This window comes from Aythya marila, assembly GCF_965140915.1.
Source record: "Aythya marila genome assembly, chromosome: 18".
Lineage (NCBI taxonomy): Eukaryota > Metazoa > Chordata > Aves > Anseriformes > Anatidae > Aythya > Aythya marila.
This window is the reverse complement of record NC_139059.1, coordinates 9,442,396-9,470,084: the sequence shown is the minus strand read 5'-3', so window position 1 is coordinate 9,470,084 and position 27,689 is coordinate 9,442,396. Positions and strand designations below refer to the sequence as shown.

At 50.8% G+C, this 27,689-nt stretch overlaps 1 protein-coding gene across 2 annotated transcripts; it reads right to left on the bottom strand.

Annotated features, from left to right (window-relative positions):
• Positions 1-268: 268 nt before the first annotated feature.
• On the bottom strand, positions 269-27,631 carry HID1 (HID1 domain containing). Of its 2 annotated transcripts, none has more exons than XM_082774572.1 (19): positions 27,482-27,631; positions 21,588-21,737; positions 19,734-19,904; positions 16,840-16,953; positions 14,091-14,197; positions 13,472-13,588; positions 12,738-12,960; positions 12,279-12,335; positions 12,042-12,182; positions 11,531-11,621; positions 10,748-10,899; positions 9,415-9,493; positions 8,612-8,776; positions 7,211-7,438; positions 6,600-6,733; positions 3,397-3,477; positions 2,905-2,996; positions 2,394-2,552; positions 269-1,936 (listed from the first exon to the last, which is right to left on the bottom strand). In XM_082774572.1, exons 1-19 carry the CDS (start codon positions 27,545-27,547, stop codon positions 1,873-1,875), a joined length of 2,391 nt encoding a protein of 796 aa, XP_082630698.1. In that variant the 5' UTR covers positions 27,548-27,631; the 3' UTR covers positions 269-1,872. The 2 variants fall into 2 exon arrangements, with proteins under 2 accessions (XP_082630698.1, XP_082630699.1); XM_082774573.1 differs by having other exon boundaries at positions 6,627-6,733.
• Positions 27,632-27,689: the final 58 nt, after the last annotated feature.

Below are 27,689 nucleotides of genomic sequence, written 5' to 3'. Positions count from 1 at the left end.
ACAGGAGGGAAGAGGCAAGCGCATGGGACACAACGTCCCGTTCTGGCTGTGAGGTGCAAGTGCCATACAGTCAGAGGCTGGCCCCACCAAATCACATTCGTATATATGAGAGATTCCAAGTAAAACAGAGACCTCACCCTGCTGGTATCTGAACAGAGATGGGGTCAGGATGAGTGTAGTGATAAATGGCGAAGTGGACTGGAGATGGGGCAGAGATGGGGTGGGGAAATTAACCTTTATTTCCCATATTTCTTATCCTTCAGAAAAAAAAAACATTCAGGCTTTATTTCAGCTGTCAGCTGGCCTAGGACTTCAGTCTACTTTCAGGGCCAAAAGTGGAGGAAGCCACCTGACTACAAGCCAGCAGCACACTAACCTTAGGGAAGGGTTACAAGTGCCTTACCTCCCCCCTTATTTCAAGGTGTGAGACCAGTTTCCAAGGAATGATCTCACCGGTTCTGAGCAAAGGCGGACAGCTCACAGCCAGTGATCCTCCTAAGAAGCTGAAGACCACAGCACCAAGGGCTAGGTTTTGGAGAGGGCAAGTTGTCAGTTCGTGACAGGACCCCTCACGTTTCTTTGCCTAAAGACCACACGGGTCATAGACAGCAGCCCCTCCCAGCAGAGTTTAAAATTTGACTCAAAGCCCAGGATGTCTCCACCTCCCAGTGCACAACTACGTGCTGCTGAACCAAGCCAACAGCAGTCAGTCTCACACTAATTCTAACTCTGGCTTCCCAGACTTTGCAGAACTTGGGACCCAATACATTCAGGATCTGACAACTCAGTCACTATCAAAATGCCCTGAAGAATCAGACTTCGCCTTTGCGCTCTCCACTCCCTAGAGACACGGAGATGTTTTTCCTCCTACAGCTTCCAATTTCCTGCCACAGCTTCCCTGAGCGCCTCCCTCGATTCCCTGCCTTAGACAGTGATGTGCAAACGGCCCTTCCACTCCCTGCATTGCACCAATTTGCCAGGCAGAGACGGAAGGATGTGGTTCCTTTTAAACCTACATGACACCGTCCTTTCTGGAGAAGTCTAAAGGAGGCTACCAGTCTCTTCTCCTTGTTCTCACTGAACCAGTCCATTCCTTCCTGTGTGTATACAAGGACCAAACAGGGCTTTCCAAAGTGATGCACACACTCTGTTGCAACACCTGACCGTGAAGGACAGGCTGCTGGGCCTGGAAGCCCAAGAAAAACTTCTCTCGCCACACCAAAGCACCAGCTGCTACAAAATTTCCTAAGTGGCTTTCCAGAAAAGGAGTAGAGAGATTCAAAACTGAGACACTAAATTTTCCTTCAGTAAATTCTCCCTTTCATTTGGATGGGAAAGATTTCCCTACCGATACACAACTGAGACACCAGGGAGACACCTGCAGCCAGAAGGGATGCCCCGGAAACATTACGGAGCCACATGAAAGTAACTGCCGTTTCCAAACCCCGTCTCCTGCAGGAATAGCAGCCTCTCCCTTGCACCCAATTTACAGCTCGTCTTTTTCAATTAAATGCTGACTCTGACCAGGGCAAGGACAAGGTCAGATTGGTTTCCAAACCAAATCCAGGAGCAAAAGAGTAATAGAAGAGCTAAGAACAGTCTGATTTCTAGTGCAACCACAACAATGGACAATCCCTTAGACATCTTTCACTCAAGGTTCATAGTGAAGGGTGAGGGGGAGAGAAGTGAGCTGGGGGGAGGGATGTCCAAGCAGGTCCCAATTAAAGCTTTAAATGACAGGGAGGTAAATGGAGTGATTGTCCTTTTGGTCTCTCAGCTGGATGTGAAATGTAGGAATAGCTGTGACGAAGCAGCACACAGCAAAGTCCTTAGAGATCCAGTGTATTTCTCTTCGTAGAGGTAAGTGCTCTCTTAGACACGCTGAATTTCAAACAGCTTCACATCCGTGTCATACCAGATCGGGGGATCCACATTCCTGGGAGAGAAAGACAAGATCGACTTTATTCTCTGTGGCTAGGTACATGGAATTCAAATCTCATAGCCAGGATTACAGGAGCTGGCTAAACATAATGCCTCCAGCTTGCAAAAAAGGACAACAATGGTTGCGAGATAACGGCCCTTAAAGGGCTGACAGCATCTACAACATCCCACAAAGCCAGAGCTTTGCATGAAATCTCTGTACCATCCCTTCTAAGCAGCAGCAGGGAATAGAAAAGCTACAAGATCCCTAACAAGCAGTACTCCCAGACCAACTCCCTTCACATTTCCCACTCCAAGTTTCAGACCAGCTGATTCACCCTTGTCTTTTCCAAGGCAAAAGTATCTTTGTATCCCTTAAATGAGAGGCAATTTCAAGCTGGCCAAGTGCATCTACTCTCTTTACAGACCAACAAAACATCTGGAAAAGATCAAGTTGCATCTAGATGGTTTACCTCAAATAAATAACACCCCACATATAGGTGCGGAACCACATGGCAGTGCCCGAGTTAGCCTGATACTTGCGAATGAGGATGGGGTGAGGGACAGGCAGCAGCCCCACCAGCGTGCCATGCTGCAAGAACTTGAGGATCTCCGATTCATCTGTGAGACCCCTACAAAGAGACAGAACAGGAACGTAAGTGCCACATCCCACAGACATCTCCAGAACTGCTGCAACATGAAGTATCACTGTAAAGGAGCCACAGTCACCCGCTCTCTGTGTGTGCTATCAAAAAAAAAAAATTGGGAATGGATCAGACGAACAAGAAGCCTGACAAGCCAGATAACATCTCCTCTGCTGAGGCTGTAAGGCTTTCAATTATACTTTACAAGAAAATAGATATGAGTAAATCAGATTTGCTGACCTGATTTCCCCTACAGGCCCTCCAAACCTCACAGAGCTCTTTACACCCCGCACAGCCCTTTTTGTCTTTGTCAGTTTCTCTCTCAAAACAAAGCACCTACTTGTCAATGCAGATCTTCTCCACCTGAGGGACCAGCACCTGTAGGAGCCGCATGATTGTCTGCAGGGGAAGCTTTGACTTCCAAGACATCACCTGTGAGTAAGAAAGCCCACAGGGAAGTCAATGCACCGTATTAGCAGTTTTTCTACAGTTATCTCCACTATCACTACAACAAATGATGTTTACAAAAATCCCAAGGGTGATGGCTGAGCTGAGTGCACGACAACAATACAATCGATCCCGGAGCAGTAAAACTCTGAGCCACTCAATGAAAATAGTAGGGCATTGGTTTGAAACAAGCAAAACAAAATATTTCTTCTCAGCTGATAATAAACTTCTGGTGTTTTGACTGTAAGTCAAAACTCGTTCCCTGAGGAAATCCTCTCCTCTGGGGAAGTCAGGGAAAAGGGAAAAGGGGAGGGAGAGCATCAGGAAAAAGCATTTCTGCCACAACTCTTTTCCTCATTTATTTCCCCTGTCCAGATTCCCTTACCCAGTCAGGAGTTGGGGTCCATTGTCCACTGGAGGATGCACTAGAGAGACGCCTTCGGTCCCGTCGGGGATGTGACACTTCCTATAAATAAATTAAAACTTGTTTTATTTTGCTTTAAATAATTATATTAAAAATAAAAATCACACATTAGAGCAAGAAATACAATTCTCTGTCTGCTAATTTCTCCCCAGCTTTTCCAGATCTGGGCATGACAGTTCAGCCTGTCCCTAGAACAGCTCAAACCCAGCAGCCCTTCATTCACCAAAACCATTTGCTTCAAACCCAGCGAGTGGCAATATTTGATGGGGTTAAGGTGCAGGACCATGGCAAGGTTACAGATCCAGTCACCATTCCTGACACTCTGCTGGAACAATCCACAGTGGGTGAATTAAATGGTACAGGTGAAACGCAGCTCAGGCATGGCTCTTTCTTCCAGTACAGAGATTAAGCAGATAAAGGCCAAAGCTTTTCAGACCTAATATAACACAATGAGGATCTCTGGGCTTTTCGATGCCCATCCTGATACATCTCAAAGAACATTTTTCCAGGGGTGAGCTCTTGGAACTCCTAACCAGCCCCTCTTAAGGAACAATACACTCATGCCCCAAACAGAAACGCTGTCATTAGTGACTTCCGAAAAGCTCTGGCCAGAAGATCAAGACCAAGAAATCTTTTATTCTTCTTTTCCTCTTCGTCACTCTGCAGACATCACTAACACCCTGACTTTTAAGGTCAGCCTAGGAAACCTCCCAGTATTCATGGGTGGGATGGAAGGAAAACCCTTTAAGATCACTATCAAGACAAATGTGGGGAGGCTCTTTCCTTCTGCAACGCACCCTGACCAGTCATTACTGCAGTCTAAACTGACTTCTCTGTGAAACAAAAAGGAACAGTACTTCCTTCCACTGCCATTTTGCACCTCTACATTTAACGTCAAAGGGACGTCACTGCACAGACTCGTTCACACGTCACCTTCGCAGCCAGAAACAGCAGGTCTGGGGCAGAGCTCTGCTGCAATCCTCTGGAAGCTAGCTGTGCCTTACCAGCCCTTCTGTGACGGGGGAACAGCTCAAACCAGCTGCTGGACACAGATCTAGTGACCCATGATTCCGCTTCACAGGCTGCCAGAGGAAGAAAACCATTCTAAAAGTTCTCAGCAAAGATCTCGCTGAATGACAACATAATTAATTGTGTGCTTAAAGACTTCTTGCTGACCGTGACTACACCTGGCACCAGGGAAGGCCACGAAGGGTAAGTAAGACTGATCCTACGCTATTCAGGATCCCTGTTCATTCCAGTTTACTCCAAGCCTAAGCAGCAATATTGTTTTGCAATGCTGGCAGTTACAGCCTTACATTTCAGCTTCATTGCCTTGTCCCCATCAAGTTTCTAAAAATAGAATTCATAAAAAACAAAACCCCTTTGATCTCGTTCAGATGACCTTACCCTCTCTTCCTCTTCCCTCCTCTGTCTCCCACAGCCCTCGCCCCCTTTCAGCTGTCATCCGAGGGCTGGCAGCCAGCTGACATATTTAGGAGATGTGAGATGGAATTACACTGAAATGTGAGGGGCGTTAAACGTTTCACGAGACACTTTTGAAATGTTTATGGCTGATAAGGGAAGAACATTGCAACAGATAAATGAAAGAACATAAATCACTCGTAAGGGTGGGGGATCCTAACATTTATCCCTTGTCTCTTAGTTTATCTTAACTCAGCAGGTCGGAATCAGGATGGAGCCCAGAAAGAAGACAATGTTCAGACAGCCTGAAACACCACAACCTCTGGAGACTGGTGCGTGCGACCTGAAGCACAATGCAGTTGCAGTGATGATTATCCCCGTAGCAAATCCCACACCCGGTGCTTTACTGCCCTTCACCTCCTGTCTACCTTCTGGCCCCATGCCAAATGTTCAGCCATGCACGCAGCACTGCTGCAGCCAGGTAGAGCTGGCTAATGGGCAATGTCTGACCAAGACTAAACACCCCACGTGCACACACACACAAGCAGAAGCAACAGAGAGGTTCAGAGTGGAAGGGTAAAACAGAGGAGTCTCCAGCCTGCTCTGCTAGACTGAGATGTCCTTTCAAATATCCCCTACTTGTACCTCGATTCTGCAGCACTGTCACAGCCAAAAGCATGTCAAGAGGAAAACAAACCTAAAGATTCTTGTAACACCTCCATGAGCCATAGAAGCCCACGATAAAATACATTGCCTCACCTCAACTCGTTACCTCCTGCACAGTTGGCTTTACACCTGGTGAGAGCTGGTCAAGAATTAAGCCATGCCACAGAAAATTAAGAGAGGAAAAAGTGGGAAAGAGTAATGCCTTTCACCCTGGGGCAGCCACGCACCCTTGTGTGGATGGATGCAGCGTTCTCACTGCAAGCAAATGGCTCAGGGGACAGTAAATGCTTACGCAGAACACAAGGCAGCACTAGGTGCATAAACGTGGCCTTGCTGAAGAAGCACAGAATGCGCAGGGCAGCCTTCCTAAGATGCTTCCTACAAGACAGCCGGGAGGGTTTTGAAAGCAGACTGGAAAGGTCACTATCTGAGGAGTTAATGGTGAGCATCAGAAGACTCCTGCTCTGCTGAAATTGGAAAGCAGCCATTTTATAGCTCTTGATGGGGAAAGTCAGTAGATGCCAGAAGGCTGACACCACCAGCACAGCCTAAAAGAGCAGTGCAGCCCTGACTCACAAACCGCAAAGCCTCTGTCTCATCTGCGTGGCTGAACAACTGCCACTCTGAAGGCAGCGTCCCAAGCAAGCCCTCACAGGAACACACTTTTCACAACAGCAGCAAGCCAGAGGATGCTGGCAGAGCTCTGCATTCCAGAAAGGACAGAGACAGAAGAGGAGCAGCAATCAGAACCTGAGCTGAAAGCCTCTGAATCAGGAATGCATCCCTTGGCATTTACACACTTACTGCTCCATCAGGAGCTTCAAGTTAGAGAAAGCTCCTCTAGTGTCCTAGCTCGTGTGGCATTAGCACGAACACGGAACATCCAAGGTGATGCAACAGTACTTGTGAATAATGGTGTTTTGCAGCACAGCTCATGTAATAACACTATGCATATTGCTTCGAATGCGATGCCTTTCTTCAGAGGGCCAGCTAGACCTCTTTATCTGAAGTCCCACATTTTAGTTCATTTCACAACAAGCTCTATATCTTCCCTACACACCGATGCCTGTCCTTACCCCACTCCAGGGCTCCCCATCACTCACAGCTGAGGGCAGGTTACCCTCTGGTGGAGGTTGTGAAGACTCAGGCTCCAGTGAACGCATGGTCCCATCCTCTGATACCTGCGACTTCTCTGTGAGCTTGTCAATTCCTATGTTCAAAACACAAAAAGCACAGAAGCAGTGAATTAGCTATGCTTAAAAACAGGGTGTTCTTCTCTGCCTTACCAGGCACAGACACTAAGCATCTGCTGACATCTGAAACGCTCTGCTTTCAACAGGAGCAGCGAGATCTAGCTTTGATCTCATCACCTTAAAGGACTTCATTTGTCTCTGGAAAATGCTCCTTCTTGCAACACAGACACAGAGTTCACATGGATGTAGTTAAACTGAGTCAAGAAGTCAAGACTGAGACAAAAGTTCATGTAGACACTAGGTCTGAGACTTCGTTTTACTTTGACCTGCTAACAGCTTGGGCAAACTGATCTAAAGCTGAGACTGCAAGGCAGTAAGTCATTCACAGACGTAAACTCTTAATCTCTCCCACGCCCAGTGAAAGGGTGAGTCCACGCTGTACCTCACAGTGAAAACAAACCACTCTCCTGTTACAACGATAAACTAAAGCTGACCTGGAGTAGCCACCAAACTTGTCTTCAGTGTCCCCGGTTCAGCAGGGGCAGCAGGACGCGACCCCTCCATGGAGGCTCCATCCTGGGAGTTGGTGCGAGAAATGGGCTCGGGAGTTTTCTTCTTGCGCTGCAAACCTTTCTGGATGGACTGCGAGTCCGTGGGTAAGTTGGCCAGCTGGTGAAACACGTTCCGCTTGCGGATAACGGCGTAGACCAAATTTGAGTTCCCTGGGAATCACAGCAACAAAATGAGTAGAGAAGGAAGCCTCTGCCAATGCAGTCTAGCTCGCTGGAAACTTGAAGCATGATTGTGGAGTCCCTGCAAGCTCAGAGAACCATGTCCCCACCTGTTACAAGCAATGGCACAAGGAAGAAAGAGCAGAGTTCTGTACTCTTTTATCCACCACGATGCAGTAAGGAAAATCAGTGAAATCCTTCCCAGGAGGGAAGGTTGACAAGAATTGGCTTGGAGAGTGACATTCAAACAAGTGAGAAATAATAGGACAGTGTAAGCCATATATTACCACCTGTTTTGGAAAAGAAGTTTGTTAGTCAAGATTCAACATTTCTCCATCTTCAACAAAAAGCACACAAAGCGAGCCAGGGGCATTCCACTTGAGGAGAAACAGGCTGACAGTAGGAAAGCCAAAAGACCAGAATTCCCATCATCTCTAAGGTAGCAGGAAACAGAACGAAACTGTCATCTAACGTAAAATATAAATCACACCCACAAAGGCTGCTGTAGGATCTGTCATCCACCACTTGCTAGTTTTCCATTAGGTAAGCAGAATGACCACTCTTGACTTGTGGTTTTAAAGCAAAACATCAATTTTTGAGCAAGAAGAATTAAGAGCTCCCAGCAGGCTAAGGGACCTCACTCTCATTTCCTAGAGGTAAGCAATTGTCATGCTTTTAGGAGGGAAACAGTAAGGGATTTCCTGGAGAGATAGCAAGTGCTAGGACTTTGTTTGAATGGGGCTTTTTGGTCATCAGCTCAACTGCTCTGTCAGAGCAGAACTGAAAGGCACTTTTAAACACTAAAGGAGATGGAAATTGTTTTGTTCCATCACTTACTTTGCTGAGCAATGTGGGCAGTTTTACAGCAGCATTCAGCCAGCTACAACTTAAGCCTTAACTACTCCCTTTCCCTTCTTCCCCTCTATCCGTCTCAACTTCTGGTCTGCAGGGGGCTGAGGTTATGCTGATAAATAGCAGCCCTTCATTGTGCTCTAATCCAGCCCATCTGGATCAGTACCCAACACTGACTACTGCTAACCCAACTTCTCCAAGCTAGATGAGCCTCCATTTAGTAGGCTTCTACACTTCTTCCATCCCATCACGTGAATTTGGACTTTCTCTAAACTAGCACAAACCCAATAAATTCAGCTGGCGGTTTCTTACCATCAAATTGGTACTGAATTATGTTGTTGAAGACTTCCAGCAAGAAGAAAACGAGGTGGTGGTTCTGGACAGCAGAGAACAAGAACCAGGTGGTGGAGAAAGCCTCCAGTAGATGCAATAACTTGTTAGCAGCCACCATGGAGAGAGACTTCAGGTACGGAGACACTATGAAACACAAACAATGAAAACTGGAGATAGAACAAAGGAGCCACATAAATACACCACTAATAATGTCACTTCCACCATCTCCTCACCCTGCACTTCTGGGAAAGCCTCATGGAATAGTTGAGCCCAGCAGGGCTCTGCAGAAATCTTTCTAAAAAGAAGAGAAGCTAAATATAGACATGGCCTTGCAAAAGCAGGTGTTTCTGCTTTCAGAGCGTCTTGTGTGGTTTTACATTATTAACACCGGATCTCCTGAAAAGCGTGCACAGCTGGAGCCACCTGGACACCCGCTAAGCCCAAGGGACAGCGCCACCGTGGGGAGGTGGCACTCCCTGCTGGAGAGGACTAGCACTGCTGCCACCCTCAGCAGGCAGTCTGGAAAATGCCCTTCTCCACCCCAGAGGGGATCCAGGAACCCTGCTGTCACTCTCTCTGTCTTATCTGACTAAGCCCAGGCCATAAACCTGCAGACAGGTCAGCTCTGCAGCAAGCATCTCTAGCACAGAATAGAAAGGGTCAATTCCCAGCAGCAGTCACTGACACCGGTAGATGTTAACAGGCACAGGTAGGAACGCAGGGAGAGGCAGCGAGAGCAGCTGCCCCCTCTGCGGGTGGTTGTTTCCCACAGCAGGGCTTACCGTTCACAACGATGGTGAGCAGGCAGTCAAAGAGAGGCTGCAGACGCTGATGCCCGCTGGTTATGATCTTGTGAAAGACCTACGGCAAGGAAAGGGTTCTTGAGCAAGGTAGCACCTTACTGAAAGCACCCTCTCAACCAAAACCAGTGCCACCCCCACACTAATCGCTACCTGACACCATTCCTTCCTAGGCAGGGCCCTGCATACTCCACAATTACACAGGTGGGGAAGGCTGCTCTCACTGCAGACCTGTGCTCCAGGAGCGCAAGCTTTCATTTACAAGGAATCCTTCGGGGATGTGATTATGGCTCTGCAAACAGAAACTGACCGTGAGCTGCTCCAAAATGCACAGCCAGCCCGAGACAAAAATAAGCAACCAGGAAGTAAGAACTGTCTTCACCTCCAACGGAGTTTTGTCTCTGAACCCTAATGACAGCTGCTTGAAATGCCAAGGAGCTAATGATCTCACATTTGATTTTAGCACAAACTTCCAACTCAAATGTTTGTCCTACATTTCTTAACTACACCCTCAGACGTGGACATTTTCAAACGCCCCACAACCAGTTCAGATGTTTTCAGTCTTGGCCTTCCCACCTCCAGCAGGCATGCTTGTAGGGCATGCAGCATAATGAAAATACTTAGGTAATCTGTAATAAAAGTATTGAAATATAGCAACAAAACACACAGCATCGAGAACAGTTTTGGTGAGCAGACTTCTTTGTACTCCCTCTAACTGGAATCTCCTTTTGGAGGTTTCATCAGATGCTGCTGAGAAATCCTTCCCTGACAGATGAGCACTAACATGCCACGAGAGTACTACAAAAGGCTGGCACTGCAAAACGTACGGCTGTTTGTAGGCTATCGTGGCCCTCATCACTACAGGCTGAGGGATGAATGGAATCTTGCAGCAACCTAAACCTGTGGGGTTGAGCTTCGTAATACCGCTGTCGCCCTTCCGACAAACAACTCTGGTTACTTGGGACAGAGCCAGCAACACAGTCAGATCTCCTGCCTCTAAGCCTGTTAGAGATCATCCACCCGCCCCATTTTGCCAGGCCCTGAGTCCTTTAGACACTAGTCCAGCTCCATCCCAGATTCTTCTTCTTTAGGATCATCTGCACGATGCATGCCCCCTGCCAGACACATCGCCTCAGGTTACCAGAGGGAAAAGATCCCACCAGTTCTTGGATACATCCCACAGATTTTTAGCTATTCAGTGGACTGACAGTCTAAGAAAGATCAGTAAATTGTTCTGCTTCCTCCTTCAGTAATTTGAGGAGGTATCAACCAGGAGTTAGGAGAGACAGAAGAGGACTGCTGGAGCTATACTGACTATGATGAGCAGATCCGCATGAGTCCCTGTGAAGACAGGGATGTCCATAGGCACTCGTACAGAATACGGCTTGTTCAGTCGAACCCCAAAGTTACGCTCCCCACTGAGAAGCAGGAGGATAAAGACCCCGATGTGCATCAAGCCCACTCGTGCTGCAGAGGAAGACAATAATAAAAAACACAGAACATCACAATGAGACCAAAGGACTGCTGAAAATGGGAGGGCAGCAAAGACAGAGGAGAAACACAATGGGACTAAAAGAGAAACCACAGAGACCAGAGTACACCGATAAGGGACATCCCACAGAGTTCCTTCCATTGTGAGTACCAGTGTCTGTCTCAAGCCCCAGTGGGGCCACTACAACACTAGGTCTCAGGTAGATTATGCTTCTCTTTATGTTCTTTATGTAAATCCATCACCCTAGGAGGAAAGATCTGACTTCTTTCCACTATCCAGCAATGGAGTAATACCCAATTTATACCCAAGGCAAGAACAAATTGCTCACTTCTCCCTCTTCATGGAATCAAGGGGACAGCTTTTGGCATAATGACTCAAAATGAGTTATCACATGCTAAGAATCTCCCTTCCCTGTGCTGTGGTATAAAACATGGCCTTCTGGTCCATTACAAATATCAAGACCCAGCTAACTGAACTTCATGCCTGCAGAAGGCTAGGGACATACACTCAAGCTGCTATTACATCTCAGTGGTAAGGAAGAAGCATCTTAAAAACACTCAGCTGCTAAGCACAGACCATCCCAAGTACTGAAAATAACCAACTTACACTGGTCTGCTCTGGCATCGTTGAGAAAATACAAGATCGGGACAAGGATGTCCAGAACATCACTGCTCTTCAGCACAAAGAAGAGGAATTTCTGGAAGGAGAGATTTCAGACAATCATAAAGATATTTGCTTTTTTGTTTGTTTTTTTTTTTTTTTTCACCATCCACAAGACTCAGCCTGGGTAGCCTCAAGCTAACTGGTCTCTCAAGAATATCAGAAAGACTGGTATATGCATTGGCACTTTATTCCCAGCATTATTTGTAGTTATTTTAATACCTGCTCCTGTACTTGCCTCAAGCACTGACCTCTAGGAGGTGAAGCCCCTCTCACAGGCTCTCCCTGGGGCCAGAGCAGTCCCAGCCCACCCAGCTGGGAGCAGCACTGCTGGCAGGAGCAGCACAGAGTCACGGCTCACAGCCCTTCACCAGAGCTCTGTCCAGCCTGAGCCACACCAGGTTTTGGGCAGCAGGCAAACAGGAGGGGCAAAGCCCAACAACAAGCAGATCCGCACCTTGTTGAAGTCACAGAGTTTCCAGAATAGGACGAGGAGTTCCTGATGGAATTGGATCTTCTTGGCAGAGTTTGGCAGGTAGGTCTGGACCAGCGGGTTTGATAACAAGCGGGCCACTCCTTTCAGGATGAACTGGAAATCCTGCTGACAGACCAGGAAAGAGACTGTGGTGGGTTCAGTGCTAGCGCGATCAACAAGAAAACAGGCAAGAAGTAGCTCAGGACAGGAGCACGTTACCTCCTCTCGGTGTATCCTTGAGAGGTAATTCACGAACAGATTGTCTGGTCCTGGAGGCTGTGTTCAAAGACAATGAGTGAAATGCTTACTGGCAACAGGATTTACTCAAGAAGTCAAGTGTAACCACTGGCTCTGGGCGCTAATCTCTCTCATTTCAGCTTTCCTCTGTGAATGATCCAGTGTTAAATACTACAAGACAGAGCACCAGGGGGATCAGTAAAGTCAGGAGCTTCTCACTTACATGCTCCTGATCCAAGTCACTGACCAAAACCTGGTGGTTTGGTTATCTATGGCTGCTTAGTGTCCTACAGGAAAGGAAAAAGAACTGGGCCAGAGACAGCAGACTGCAAAGGAGCATTGCTGTGCCCTACAGGTCAGCCCTACCTACAGGGCAAGCTGGCATAAGAGGACCACAGGGCGTTCAGGAGACCAGCAAATACAGATCCCAGTCTCACTCACATCCACATCATCCATGGCCGTGCCAGTGGTCGTGCCATCCACGGTGGGACTTGAACTGGTGGAGCTGTCATAGTCCAAAGTGACAATCAGCACCTGGGCGGCCTCCTCCACCAGGGGCTCGCGGTAGTCGGAGAAAAGCAGGTGGTTGTAAGGGATCCCGTAACCCACCGGGTCGTAGGCACAGACGACGTTCAGGAGCGAGGTGAAAAGGGGGAGCGCGTGCCTGGGCAGGAGAAAACGTTCTCAGAAGGCAGAAGCAGGAAGCAAATGGTGCTGCCTGGGGAGAGACAAGCACCTCTCCCCGAGATTTGGGGATCATGACAGAACACCAGCATCTTCTCTAACCCACCTAACTCTGTGACAGTGGCCCATGACTGAGCGGCCCAGAGACAAGAGCTGACACTCCACCTCCCAGCTGGTCTCGTGGACTACAGCTGAGAAGGAAGGGGAGGTCAAAAAGACCTTCCAGAGTGTGGCCTCTCAGAGGAATCCTGTCCAGACACCAGAAAGACTTAATCCTCCTGCTCCAGTGGGCAGCTGTCACCTGAGGAGCCCAAAATCCCAGAGGAGATGTCACTAGAGGGCAGCAGTCACCTGCCACCACCAGCCACTCACCACCCACACCAGGGAACAGGATCTGTGGCAGGGACCTACAGCGCTCCCCATTACCAAGATGCTCCCTGGGAAAAACCCGAAGGCATTTCTCCCTCTCGCACGCAGCCTTGCACCCTCACCTGTTCTCTGTAGAGCAGAAGAACTGCACCCAGGGGTTGGTGTTGCTGCTGTCTGAAGAGGGAGGCAGATACATGGCCTCTGAGAAACAGGTCAGCAGCAGTTTAAGCAGCTCTGTCCTGAAAGAAGGGAAGAAGAGGCCAAATCCTGGAGCCGTTCAGGAGCAGGGAGTGGGTACAAAAGGCACAAACGCTTACCACAACAACACGTAAGAAAAGCTCAGTCCCATCTAGAAAGTCCTTCCCACAGAAAGCTGAGCCCATTTAATTTCATAAGCAACATTTCATTCAAAAGCACTGGCACAAAGCTCAGCAGAACTTTTTTGGGGGAAGAAAAAAAAAAAAAAAAAAAAAAAAAACACGATACAGAGCTCCTCAGCCATCTCAAAGCAGTGTTTTGCCAGTTCCTGTTGCAGACACTCCAACTCCCATATCCCATTACAAAAATCTCTTCAAACAGACAGCTGGATTTCTTCTTTGCTGACAGACATGTTGGCTCAGAAAGGGACAAAGGCCCTGGGAAAGTCACAGCCATCCCAAAAGGCAAGCAGAGCCCATTGCCCTCAGACTCCCCCCTCCTAAGCCCAGCTTCTCTCCATTCTCCCCTTGCAGACTCCCTTACCTATTCAAGTCATGGATGTAGTTAGGCTGTGGAGAGTGAGCAAAGCCCACTCCTGCCTCCCAGATGTACTCACAGCTGTCAATGGAGTGGATATCTTCTGCTGTGTCCTGTGGAGAGAGACAGGAGGTCAGAGCACAAGCTCTTGCCAGAGTTGACAGTGCTCCTGGAATCCAAGGCAGCTCAGCTCCGACCTTTAACAGCAGCAAAGAAACCAGCTGAGAGGCACCCAGACGCTCAGGCTGCACGTACCAGCCCCACCCGGGCAGCATCCCTGAGAGAGAACCTCTCATCTGCAGCAGGCACTGGGTCTCACGCAGAATGAGGCCCTTCCTCCAAGGCGCAGTGCTCGCCACCTCCACTGGGAAGGGTCAGCCATCACCAAAGGATCCTGGATATGCCACGTTCTCATACGGGATGCATCACCACCTCCCCTCCTTGCCTCTGCACCTCACGAAACACAGCCCAGGTCAGGCTTTTTCCTTTTCTCTCTCTCCAAAGAGCACCACATGGGGGTCTAATTCCTGCTCAACACCTCCACCTTATCTCAGAGCCCATCGTACTGATTTTACACACATAACGGTGACCTGCAATGGCTGTGCATCAAAAGGCAAGAGAAGCAGCAAATTACCCCTAATTTGTACTAAAAGCACATACTGCTGTGACTTGCTTTCCAGAGGGCAAAGCAAGAAGGTGACTCTCCCAGTCAGAGCCCTCCCACCCCCTTGACAGCTCCTGGCATGATTCCCGAACTCCTGCTTTGCAACCCGAGGAGATGAACCATAGCAGCCTGCCCTCCTCCTTTGTCACAGTCGGCTGAGTCAGGGTTGAAGCAGCTTTGCTGAGACAAGAAGGCACTGAGCACCACATGCTGACCCTCCCGAAACGACGGGGAGCAAGGGCCCAGATGAATATACTCACATCAAGCACTCTTGGCACGCTTTGGCTGTCTCTTTTATTGGGTTTAATTAAGCAAAGTCTATTTTTTCACCTCCCTGCTATCGGGGAAAGCACATCAGAGAAATGTCTTTAATTGCTCTGGGTTCCCACTGTGTAACTTCCTTCCCTCCCTCCTGTAACGGCACTGGTCTCAGGACAGCAGGGCTTGAGGACAACCAAGCTGCACTCACCACCTCAACCACGACTCCCACAAAACCAGCATGTCAGCAGCAGTTACTGCAGACACAGAGGCAACTGCAGCTTCCTCCGCAGTCCAGCTTCTTCCTGCCTTCCTACTCACTTCATGCAGACAGGACAGAGCTCACCTGCTGCCAGGTTTCTCATCCAGCTACTCAGAACAACTCTTTCTGAGACTGGAGTGTCTCAGATCTCCCTTCACAATCAAATCTTTAACATCTGCCACACATAAGCTTCATGGAAAGAAATTCAACTGCATCCACACACCTGTTTGTACCACGTGTGACTAAGCAGGAACACTCGGAGACAGCACATTACAAGCCATCACTGCAGTAGTTGCCCAGGTCTAAAAAAGCAGATACTTGTGCCTTCAGAGAACTCAGCCTTTGCAGGTAAGTGATAAACACACAGATGCAGGCACTGTGCATGACAGAGGGATCCCCAGTTTCCAGCCATAACGCCAACACTGACTTCAGTAGGAAAGCAAACTGTAAAAAGACCATGGGTCTCTGCCAGGTCTCCTTTGTCAATTCCCTCCCACCACTCTGCCTCTTTATTCAGTTCTCCTTCAGCAACTACCAGCCACAACCTGTACCTCTGGGGCCACACACTGTTCTGCCAGGAGCACGAGGAGGTTGTACTCACCTCTCTCCTCTTAACCCGCGGTCAGACCCAAGAGCACAGGTCAAACAAAATCCAGAGAGGGAAGACAGCTAGGCAACGACTGCAGAGGCAGCTAACAGCAAGTAACATAAAGCATTCGTGATCCCATTGTCTAATTAGATCTATTTAACTTTTTTAAGAAGCTTCATTAAATAAACTGTTTCTACCACTCAGAAATTTTAAGCAAACTAGACAGTGTTCAGGTCTGCTGGGGAATTTTGCAGTCATCAAATACACATTAATTGATCGTGGTGTGTTTTTATTACTATTTTTTAAGTTTACTTCAGCGCACTACCAAAAAGGAAGACTGCCCACATTTGGTTATAGACTATACGTACAACAAACACCAGAAAGCTTTGGGTTGGCGAGATGGGAAAAGTAGAATACGTCCTTAGCACATCTGGTAGGAAACCTGATAGTTTCAGAGGGAACTCCTCTGAAATAAAGACAATCACCTGAAGTATCAGAATAGCTTTCTTTGCTACGTGATAGAGATGGTGAGAAGGTGGAAAGGCACAACAGAGACCACAGCAGACCATTCACAGCACCTGGAGTCAGGCAAACAGCAACTTCCTGCCCTGGACTGTGCCAAATTGCCAGTGAATGGAGCAAGGTGCTAAAGGTCTCTGCTCTGCTGGGAGCAACAGAAGAGCAGCTGTTGGCCTGCACGACCACATCTTCCTGGCAGGCAAGCTGTAGTGCAGGGGTAAGCAACAGCCTCTTCAGCTGAGATTCACAAAGCAGTCCTAAAACATCCATTTTTCAGGACACAAACACCACGGAGTGAACCCAAACCACTCATCAATGTTTTGTAAGGCATGCTGTGTTCAAGCTCATGGACTTCATGTTCTCCTGCCTGCAAGTCAGCAAGGAAGCTGCTGAGGTCTGCCAACATGCCCTCCACCACGCGATTAATCTTCCTCTGTGGAGGTAATTTCATGATTCAACTCACCACCGTGCTCCTCCGGTGGCTTTGCACAGTGAAGTCAGGACAGAAGAGCAGATCTGCAACAGCAAGGAGCAACGATTCAGCCAGCGGCCGGGCATTTTCGTCATCGTCATCTCCCTGGAAGTGAGAATTGTGGAAGGGTATTGTCAGCACAGGGTTAGCAAAGAGCACACAGTAACACAGCAAGAGAAGGCATGCTCCCCGTGAACGTGCAGGGAAGCAAGAAGTTACAAAGGGACATGAGGGCGAAGCACACAAAACCCACCCAGGAGAGGCAAAAAATTTGCCCTGGGAAGCGATGACTAAATAGGAACAAGGTCTTGAATGAGACCAAACTGAGCAGGCCCAGAGATGTTGGGAAAGCAGAAGAGTAGCACTGGACGCTGCCACGTGGAGATGCTTGGCTTACTGAGGGCAGAAGGAAAGGGATCCATCTACAGAAGAGAGGTTTTTACAGCCACAAAGGAAACCAGGAAGGTGATTCACACAGACAGCACTAGGAAGAAGCCAGGCACCAGTGACAACAGGTGTAAAGCCTCTAAAACTCCTGCCTGGGCTGCCAGGAACTGGAGGTGACAGAAGAGGGAGAGGCTGCATGTAGCATGCTCAGCAAGGGGCGGCCTCAGCCTGCCGTGGCAGGGCAGGCATGACAGCAGAGGGGATTTTGCAGTCTCCAGCATTCAAAGCAATCACTCGAATCCTGCCTGGCTACTCCTCTGCAGCTGTTGCCCTGGGAAACCTTGCCAGATCCTGCCTGTCAGAGAGCATCCCGGGGGGGAGGCTTCCCCACCACGCACTGGTGCTGGGGGGCAAGGCAGGGAGCAGGAGTGGCAGGAGCTAATCTGTCTCAGGCAGGCTTCTGCCAGCCTGCGTGTGACACGTGGCTCCTAAATCCCAGCAGGCAGCCACCGGGGATAAGAGCCCGTGTGGCTCTGACGTCTGTCGCAGCGACTGCCACCGTCAAACAGCTCCCGGATGTGAGGAGAGGCCAAGAGAGGAGGGACGAAGCTGTCAGGCAGGAAAGATGCTTCTGTTCAGGAAGGATGATGAAAGGAAAAGCACCTGGGGCCGTGGGGACTTCTTTTTCAAGAATGAGCTTTGCTAAATATAGCTTCGGCTGCCAGAGAAAGTCCCCGCAGGCTCTGGGCACCACATCCCAAACGGGAGACGTGCAACGAGCCAACAGATCTGTAGGGAACACACCCGCTCCTCCGCAGATCTCTTGAAAGATTTGTTTTGCAAAAACCGTCCCCCATCCTCTTCCTAAACACAAGGACATAACCCTACCAGCCCCTGCCTAGTCCCAAAACCTCTGCTTCAGGGACTGCATCCACCCACCCACGTTCCCTTGACCTTTACAGGAGGGAGGGACCCGTGCTCCAGGAGCTCTGCCACCCATCATGAGGCAGGCAAAGGATAATCACAGAGATAACGGTCCAGGCACATCGTCCTCCTCTCCAGTTCCAAGGGAGAAATCAGCCTTCAGACAGCAAAAGAGTCACTCCTAGATTAGACGCGGCCCCCACCTTCCCCGGGGTCTGAGGGCTTTATTTCTCAGCCCCTGGCAGGCAGCTCACCCTCGTGGCTGGATCTGCATGAACAATGGAGCGAGGAACCACAGCAGCTCCCCGAGCTGGCACAAGAAGAGCTCCCAGGCACAGCACAGCTACGCTGGGCTGGATTGCCTCGGGGTGATGCCACCGCTCCGAGGCTGAGAAACTCTCCTCCAGCTGCTGGACAAGTGGAAGAACAGTTGTAACAGCAGCTGGATCACAGCACCCGGCTCCTCCTCGCACGTTCCTTCCCCCAAAGGGCAGGGTTCAGCAGCTCCCCTGCTGAGCCTCTCCAGCACTCTCAGCCCCCGCAGGGATGAAAGGGTGGACAGCCACCCCCCGGTCACACCGTGCACATAGCAGAGCTGCTAGCGGAGGCTTCCTTTGCCCCTTGAAGCGGCCTCAGGCGAAACAGATTAGAGGTGGCAGGTGGAGAGAGCGCAAGGTTAGGTTCGTGCTGTACCAAGCACTGCCAATCCCTTCCAGCCCTCCCCCAAAACACGGCAGCACACACAATATTCAGGGGAAGGTTTGCTCCTCGGCACAGTTACGCTGACCTGCAGATTCAGAAGTTTCCAGGAGAGCGCTCTCCGTGCACAGAACAGCAGCCGCTGAGGCAGAGAGCAGGTAAAGAGTATTCCTGGCCTAACTCTGCTGTGTTTTCAACACTATTGGCAAAAGATCCCAGAGCATTTTTGGTGCTTTTCTGTGAAGAGGAAGAAAATTGTGCCCTGTCTCCAGACAGAGAACTGTAGGGAAGTTCAGAGACTGCCCTAGGTTATCGCTGTCACTGACAGGGCCACAAACAGTACCTAATTCTTTAATCGCTCTTGCTCACTTGTGGGCTTCACCCAGCAGCTGGTTAAAACTGCCACAAGCAGGATATTGAACCACGATGCCGAGAGCTTCTCTAGCACTATTTGCTTTAAACGTGGCACTGTGAAATCAGCAGAATCACTAAAATCAGTGAAACCTATTTCAGCTCGACTCTATTCTTAAATAAATTGTAGTTAATGCAGTAAGCTCACCTCGGTTTTAATAAAGTCCTACAGCCTTTAGCACTGCTCTCACGTTCATTTCAATTCATACCTCATGCTGGAGGAGCTCTCTCTCTCTCTCTCTCTCCAGATACACTCCCCAGTGAAATATTCAGAACACAGCAACCCACGCTGAGCAGAGCAGTTGAGGGTGAGAGGAAGAGCACCAAGAATCAAAGAAAGGGAGATACTCAGAAGGTGCCACCTGGTTCCTGACCAAACAGAAGTGACTGCTCTGCAGCTGCCCCTCCCCGCTGCACCCTCCCCCTCACCCTCCAGAAAGAAAAATAAGTGCCAAGAGACAGACCCCTCCTCTGCCAGCCCCGGGGACGGTTGACCAGAAGAAACCTCTCCAGTCTGGGTCCTCAAAGATGTAAGGCAGGATGCGGGTGAGGAGCCGGCAACAGTTCAAGACGATTTGTCTCTCCTTCTCCGTGTGGCAGCCGCTCTCTGCTCCCTGCACCAGCTTCTCCACGGCCTGAGGGAAATAAAAACAAGGCAGGAAGCATTAGTCTGGATGTGAGCAGGAGCTGCAGAGCCCTGTCCTGCTGGTGACACCCTCACATAGTTACAGGCAGTGCCTGGAGCCCGTCTTCCCTGAGTTCGGTGCTCCATCTGCCTGAAACTGCCTGCAGAAATGGGCTCAATGGTCTTAAGCAGCTTCTTCAGTTGCTTCTGTCTTGCCTCTTAACCCCAAGGGAAAGGGAGGGGAATGAAAGCAGCAACATTTACCAAGGATTCCCTGTGCAGCTTTCTAACTCAGGGGTGAGGTGTCCCCACTTCTTTTCACAGCAGGCTGTCTGGGTCACTGCTAGCTCGCGTCGCTGCCTTAATGGGCATTTAAATGCTGCTTGTGCAGTCTCAGCCCATCCACGCACAGCTCCGTGAGTGGGTGTGAATATTTTTTCCAGTCCCATTTATACTCTGTGCTGCGGGGACATAAGCGGAGTGCAGCCACAGCTGCGAGTGACATTTCAGCCATGCTGTCGTGCTCAGCCAGTGTCACACCGCGCCTGGCAGCGGTTATGGCCTTCAGCCTCACAGAAGCGTGCAGGAACCTGCAAACTCCTCCGAGCCAGACATCCCAACACCAGGGGTTCCTCAGTGAGCAGCCCTGCAGTGAGCAGGTCTCCCAACACATCTGCTACCAGCAAGAAGAACCCATATTTTAATCTCATTTAACTGGAGAAAGAGGACACACAGATGAAGGAGCTAGGTGAGAAGGGCTGGGGGTAGCTGTCCTGACCAATTCCCAATCTGCTGCCTGCCAGAAGCTGGGAGACAGCACTAGGGAAGGATCACTGTATTCTCCCTCATTTTTGTGTTCTTCTTCAAGCATCCACTCCAGGTATGTCTGAGGCGAGATACCCGGTCAGGTGCCTTCAGTATGATTCAGGAGGTCGCGTTCATGTTTTGCAGAGCAGGGAAGAAAAACCAGGATGGTAACAACCACTTTAAAATGGGAAAATGCCACTCAGAACATTTCCAACATGCCAAATTCAAGGCTGCTCTTTGCATGACTCAAATCAAGAGCATCGTTAACACCTGCACTTTCCCAGGCAGCATAAGGCTGTTCCCTGAGCAGTCCCGGCTGTCGGCAGCCAGCTTGACAATTTGCCAGAGCTGGCAGGGTAGGAAACAAGTCAACGTCCCTCGTGCTCCACGCAAGGACATGGCAGCACCAGAAGCAGTGCCAGGGACGTTCTGATGTCATGGCAGAAGGAAGAAAAGGCTCAAAATCTCCCCCTGACGTCATCCGGGGAGTTTTACAGTGACAAACTCCGCGCCCTTCTGGGCTCGAGGAGCTTGAAGCCGACCTGATGCACGGGGAGGAGCGATTAGATGTGGACAGCAGTCAGGTGGCTCAGCCTCACCAAATGTATGCAGCCTTGGTGTGGCATGCCCTAGGTGCAGGCAAAAGTGAGACGTGGGATGAGGACAAGAGGGGAAAGGCTCCACACAGAGCAAACATCGGCTGTGGTCTGTGGGAAACCAAGAGAGGAAGTGCTGAGGGTTGTCATCGGGGAGACAGGGACAAGCAAGCACAGCACGGGGTGCAAGGAAATAAAACGGAACCTGTCCTCCCTCAGGAGCCACGGGGAGCCACGCAGGGACACCCCCTGCCAGCACAGCACCACGGAGAAGGCAGTGGCAGCCCCACCTTGTAACACAGGGTCGCCAGGTTCGAAGGGGATTCCTCTCGCACCGCTCGGATCTCCGCAGCTGGCACCAGGGCGAAGACATCCTGCACTGACGTGGCTGTGTCTGCCCAGAACTGGTCCCAGAAGGCGTCATCCGTCGCCTCCACGGGCTGTGGAGAGACAGAGAGGGTTAAGAGAGGCAGAACCCACAGCCCACGACAACCTGGGGCACGTGTGACAAGCTCTTTACTCACGGGCACGGGCCTGGCTGCTGCCGTGTGCCCTGTCACCTTCAGAGCATGCTGGGGACACCCCGAGCACGCACCAGCTTTGCTTCTACTGGAACCAAAGCCTCTGGGAAACGAGCAGGGATGTCCCCTGTTAGGGCACAGACCCACGGAACTGACAGACCCACCTGAAAGCATTTATGGACGCAACGGGATTGATCTTTCCGAATCGAATATTTATGGGCAACCGGGCTCCGTGCAGCCACTTGCTGCCTCGCTTTCAAAAAGCCCTGAGCGTGCAAGGAAGAGAGGAGGGAGGAGGCCCAGACCCCAAAAAAGCAAAGCAATTGGTTGTACACCTGTGCTCTGAGCCCATCCTCTGGGAACACCCTCGCCCCGAGGCTCTGCAGGTACAGAGGATCGCCTCTCTCACCAGCACCAGCTTCCCCGTTTTGCAGTGTGAGCACAAGCACTCTCCTCGAGCCCACCCTCGAGTCCCAGTGGCCTGCAGCCGCCCGCCCTGCCCTCGTTTGGGACGAGGGGCAGCTCCTGCCTGCGTCGTGTGGGGGCTCCAAAGCGAGCAGCAGCCAACTTGGTGGAGGGGGGAAGCTCACAGCTCAGAGACAGAAGCTGCATTTCTCCCTGCTGCCGGGACGGGAAAAAGCCCCAGGGCCTGAGCTCACAGCCTGAACTCGCAGGTGACGTGTCACCACCGCCTGAGGCTGGAAAGCAGAGGAGGAGCAGGCGGACAGGTACAGCAGGTCGCTGTCCCGAAGCTCTCCTCCTCCAGCTGCGGTGCCCTGGGGCGCCGTGTCGGTGTCCCTGTCCTTCCAGGCACGCGAGGAATCAGCCCGAGCCGCCCTCCGGCCCCAAACAAAACCAGACGAAACCACAGGTGGGCATGCACCTGCTTCAACCCTGCTCTGGTGCTGAAATCCTCTTCGTTTTATCACCTGGCCACCACAGCAAATCCCCACCGAGCCCTTTTTCCAGGGAAAAGTGATTTTTCCAAAAGGATCCAAGCTGACAGCCGCTCCGAGGGGATCTGTAGGAACAGCCGGGTGCTTTCAGGGGAATCCAGTTTCCAAAGAGCACGAGGGAGCTGTGCCATCCCGCAACCTGGCCACGAAACACCTCAACGGGAGCAAAGCTGTTTGCAAAGCAGATCTCTAATCGCGCTCCTCAAAAAGGAGCCGAGCGGTTGGAAAACCCACCGAGGTCATGCAGGAAACACCCCACACTTCCTTCCCCCCCTTCCAAACCACAACCCCGCGGCTAATTGCCACTCCTGGCCGCCTGCCACAGCCACTCCCCCTGCCAACAGCCGGCAGCAATTGCTGCTAATTGGAGCTCATGCATAAAGAATGGCTCCCCCCCCTCATCTGGAGGGGAAGGAGAAAGCATTTCCATCCAGTACCTGCAGATCCCTTCACCTCCCTGTTGTCTGTGGCCTCCTTGGAGGTTGAACGCGGCCGCTCCGATGGATTCGGCCTCCGACTGCAATGACTCGGAGGTGGAGGAGCACAGCAGATCCCCGAGCTGCAGCGTTGGATGCTGTGGCCACGTGAAAGCCGTGCCTGCCATCTTGGCAAGCAGACGATGCCCAAACACCATCTCCTTCCTTTTCACTAGCCGCAGCAAGTCGGCTTCCCAGCCACCAGATGGGATCCCGTGTGCGATCCCGGGCTGGGGACTCGGCACTGAGTCACGCTCATCCCTGCAGCCCCCCCGGTCTAATTAACGGCCTGGCATCACAGAGTTAATTCATCCACGTAACATTCATGTTATCGTGGATGTTTTTAAGCTGATTGCACTCCACACACGGCATCTCTGGGGATGTGAATAGCCATTTCCTCGCGCTGAGCTCACCCGACAGCTTACACCCAACATGCAGAGAAGGGAGGTACAGACCCAGAACGGTCCCGTTCACCAGCCGTGGATATTTTCATTGAAAATGTCAAGATTTAGCTACACGTGCTGGCACTGCACGCGCTGCAGTGACAAATCCCAGCTCCACAGCTAGCCTTGGCTGCACACACAGTGCTTCAGCAAGAAGAGCTCCACGAGGAGCTGAATCCTCAGCGGCAATACCGCAAGCTGGGGCCACTTCACCTCCTCCAGACCAGCAGGCAGAATTAGCCCCGCTGGACACCCCCAGACTTTATTTCCCAATGGTTATCAGCTTGGGGTTTCAGGTCCTTTAAAACGCCGTCCACGCACGCTGCGGGAATCAGACAAGGCAGCCACGTGGGCTACAAGCACCTCGCCAGCTCCTGAGCAGAGAAACAGAGACCTGACCGAGCAGTCCTGGGCAAACAGGATACATGGCAGGAAACATGAAAGCAGCGTGGAGCTGACCTCGTCCTGCAAACAGGAAAAGGTCCCGAAGCACGGCCTCCCCCCAGCCCAAGGCCGGTATCACCTTCACTTTCTCATCCAACCCCTTCTCGCTTTTCCTATAATCCCTCTGGCAAGGTATTTGCATCCTCCTCCCAGCCAGGCCCCACTGGCAAGGTTTTCCAGCCAGTACCGCACAAATTCAGCTAATAAGTAACAGCAGCGTGCTCCTTTCCCCCCAGAGGAGGCAAAATTATTGAGTGCAGTGAGCACGGAGCCGTTCATGCAGCACCCGATGGAGCTCCAGGAGATCACGCAGCCCTGCAGGGCCAGCTGGTTATTAGCTTCAGACAATTCAAGCACCTCTAACCACGTTTGCGAGCTGCTGTGTAAAAGGAAAGTCAGAGGACAGATTTATTCAACACGTTAATAAGTAGCAAGGCTCCATCCTTGCTGCCAAGAGCAGCAGCTCCACACAGCTACCTTAACAGAAGTGATTTTTTTTTTAAGAGGATCTTTACGGTCAGCAGCGCAGAACCAAGGAGAAACCCCAAAAGAGTCTGTTGCCTGGTCTCTGCTCCCACAGGGCGCTGCAAAGGGAACTGGAAAATGGGATTTGTGGCAGTCTGGCGGTGAAAGTCTAGGAGAAGAGTCAGCTATGTGGAGCCTTACCTGCAACTTTGGTTTTAAGACGACAACTTTGCTTTTGATCAGCCTGGGAGGCTTGGATATTTCCCAGTCTCTTGGATATTTGAATACTTTCAGCAAGAGGCTACTCAGAAGCCAGTGTCTAACCGTCTGATGAATGTGAGCCTGATCAAAATAAACAGCCCGTTGTAATAGTGCATTTGCACATCAGTCAGGAAGGCAGGAGGGGAGTTTGTCCCTTGTGTTTGATCCTTCTTGCCCCTTTAAAAGCAGAGGCACAGCCGGCATTTAAACCTAATAAGCGAGTTCACAAGATCAAAATTTCTTATCTTCCAGTCGGTTGCTTGCAGAAACCATTTAATCTCCAACTAACCGAGGAAAGAAAGCACGTTTCCCAACAGCAGCTGGGGCTCCCGGCTTCAGTTCTGTGCCCTGCCACCAACAAGCTGTTACACTCACAGCCCATGCTTCTTTTCCCCCGTGAAGCAGACAGCACTTTCACGGGCACTTTGGGAGTTAAAAATCAGTGAAGTCAGTTTCATTTTCATCCATCCTTCATTTGACTTTCAAGTGCTGGGCTCCACATGTGCTACAAGCATTGAAGTATTATGCTACTTACAGTTTTTTTCTATTTTTAACGTTCACATGGGAACACTCTTACTTCATGAAAACCTGAAGATTATAGCAACTGATTTTTAAGATAAAACTACCTTCGGTGTAAACTCTGAACTTTCGCCAGTGAGTGCTCTCTGCTGGACCACTTCCTTCCATCAAAGCCTTGGGAAACACTGCACAGTGCATTACTAAGCTCGTGGTTTCACGTTACCAGTGATTTAATGAAAATCTATTCGTCCAGCTACCAAATGTAAGAGGAGAAGGCTGCACGGAAGGAGACATGCTGCTGAAAAAGCAAAGTGTATTTTAAGCTAATGGCTTTGAAGTGAGGATTCGATTCCATACGTTACTGCAACTTGGTTTTGAACCCAGACCTGTGCACTGGGAGCTGACACGGAGGTTGCTGCTGGTGCAAGCTCGGAAGGCTCCAGGAGAGCCCAGTCATGCATCCTGCACAAGCAAACACCAGTGCCCTTCTGCGGTGTGTAAATATGGGAGCGCCAATTCCCCACCCTTTTTCCACATGGCAGGCAGTCTCACCTAGACCACAAAGCTGTGAAATGAATCCGGTCGAGAACGAAGCCTTCTCTCCTTCCTTTTATTCAGGGCCCCAGCAAGCCTCCTTTCCTTGCACACGTCAATAAACTGGGGGAGGGGAGCGCTCTCCTCTTGGCTGGCAACATGAAGGATTGCCTCATACAGGATTTTCTTTGTGAGCAGCAGACAGAGAGGATACCTTGAGCTAACACAGGCACTGAGAAGCTGGCCTTGATTTTTTTTCCCCCCAGTCTCACTTCAGAAGCGTGTTCCCCAGCAAAGGGAGGACAGCCCAACGCTGAAGGCACTCTGAACTATTTTGGCATCCAAAAGAGACTTTGGAAGAATCCCTTTGAACATTAATTCATCCACTTCTCTTCCTGCCTGAGGATATTGTGGAACATCCACAACAGACGGTATTTTTAAGGACACGTTCCTGAAAACCATTCCTGAGCAATGCAGATAGAACCAGCACCGCTTTAGAGTACGAACACAATTAATTTCTTAGCCTCTCACAGCCTTACTTTCTGTGACTCGTTTCCCAGTCCTAGTCCTCGCCTCAAGAGTTTTCACACATTCCCTCCCCTTACCCTTCACCCCTCTGTACCCATACCCCTTCTTCTGACTTCACTCCTCATTCTCACATCTATTTCTTCCATCATTTCTCAAGTTTTCCCAGCTGCCATTATTACCTTGTCACCAGAGGCAGCTCAGAACAGCAATTCTGTTGCAGCTCAGGGGAACCCTTGTTTTATTTCCCCATAAAACAAGACCTCTCTGCCCCTCGGACACAAAGGCAGCCTCCTGCTTCTCTGCCAGCGTGCTGCCGCTGGACCTCAATGTAAGACAAGGCCGAAAGCAGCTCCAGGACACACACAACATCTGTCCCACCTGCAGGCAGCCCCACTCCACACACAGCCCTGGCTGCCTTTCGTTCCATTCCTCCAAAGCCTTCAGAAATAAAGCGTTATTTCACAGCTCGCAGGTGGAAGCTGCTTCTCCTGCAAAAACAGCTGTCCTAGCAGCACGGTTGGCCAACATCCCCTTCCCTTAGTTATTACCCAGGAACAGGGCAAGATTCCCCACTGATATTGATTCTCCATTGGTATTTTGAAGGGGTGGGGAAATAAATAAACCCCACAGGGGAGGCACTGCGAGGCGCAACACGTCGGAGGTCGCCGGCAGTGCCCAGCCACACGTCACCCTTCCCCGCTGTGGGCAGCCATGGGTGCCCTGAGCGTGCTGGCGACCCAGCCGGCACCCCGGGGAGAGGCGAGGCGAGGGATGGGGGCAGCTCGCCCCCATCTGCTCCCTGCATCACCCCTGCAGCCCAACGGCGGCGGGCCCAAGCTGCCGCCCGCTGTCCTCAGGGCACACAGCCCTGCAGATGGGGAGCCCCTGAGGAGAAATAGCGGCCACCCCCAGCGCCACCCTCAGTGCCACCCCTGCCCTCAGCACCGGGGCTGTCACGGCCGGGAGGGCTCGGGGCGGCTCCCGACATGGCGGCCCCCTCCCTCCCCGCAGCCACCCCGCGACATGGCGGCCCTCACCTGGGTCTTGGTGGTGAGCTGGATCACCGCCTTCCTGAAGTTGAGCTTGGAGTCGGCGCTGCCCATGGTGCGGCGGGCAGGGCCGGGCAGGGCAGGGCAGGGCAGGGCCGGGCCGGGCCGTCCCTCACGGCTCTGCTCCCTCCATCCCCGCTTCCCTCCTCCTGTCAAGCCCGGTGCCGGCTCCTCCTTCTCCTCCTCCTCCTCCTCC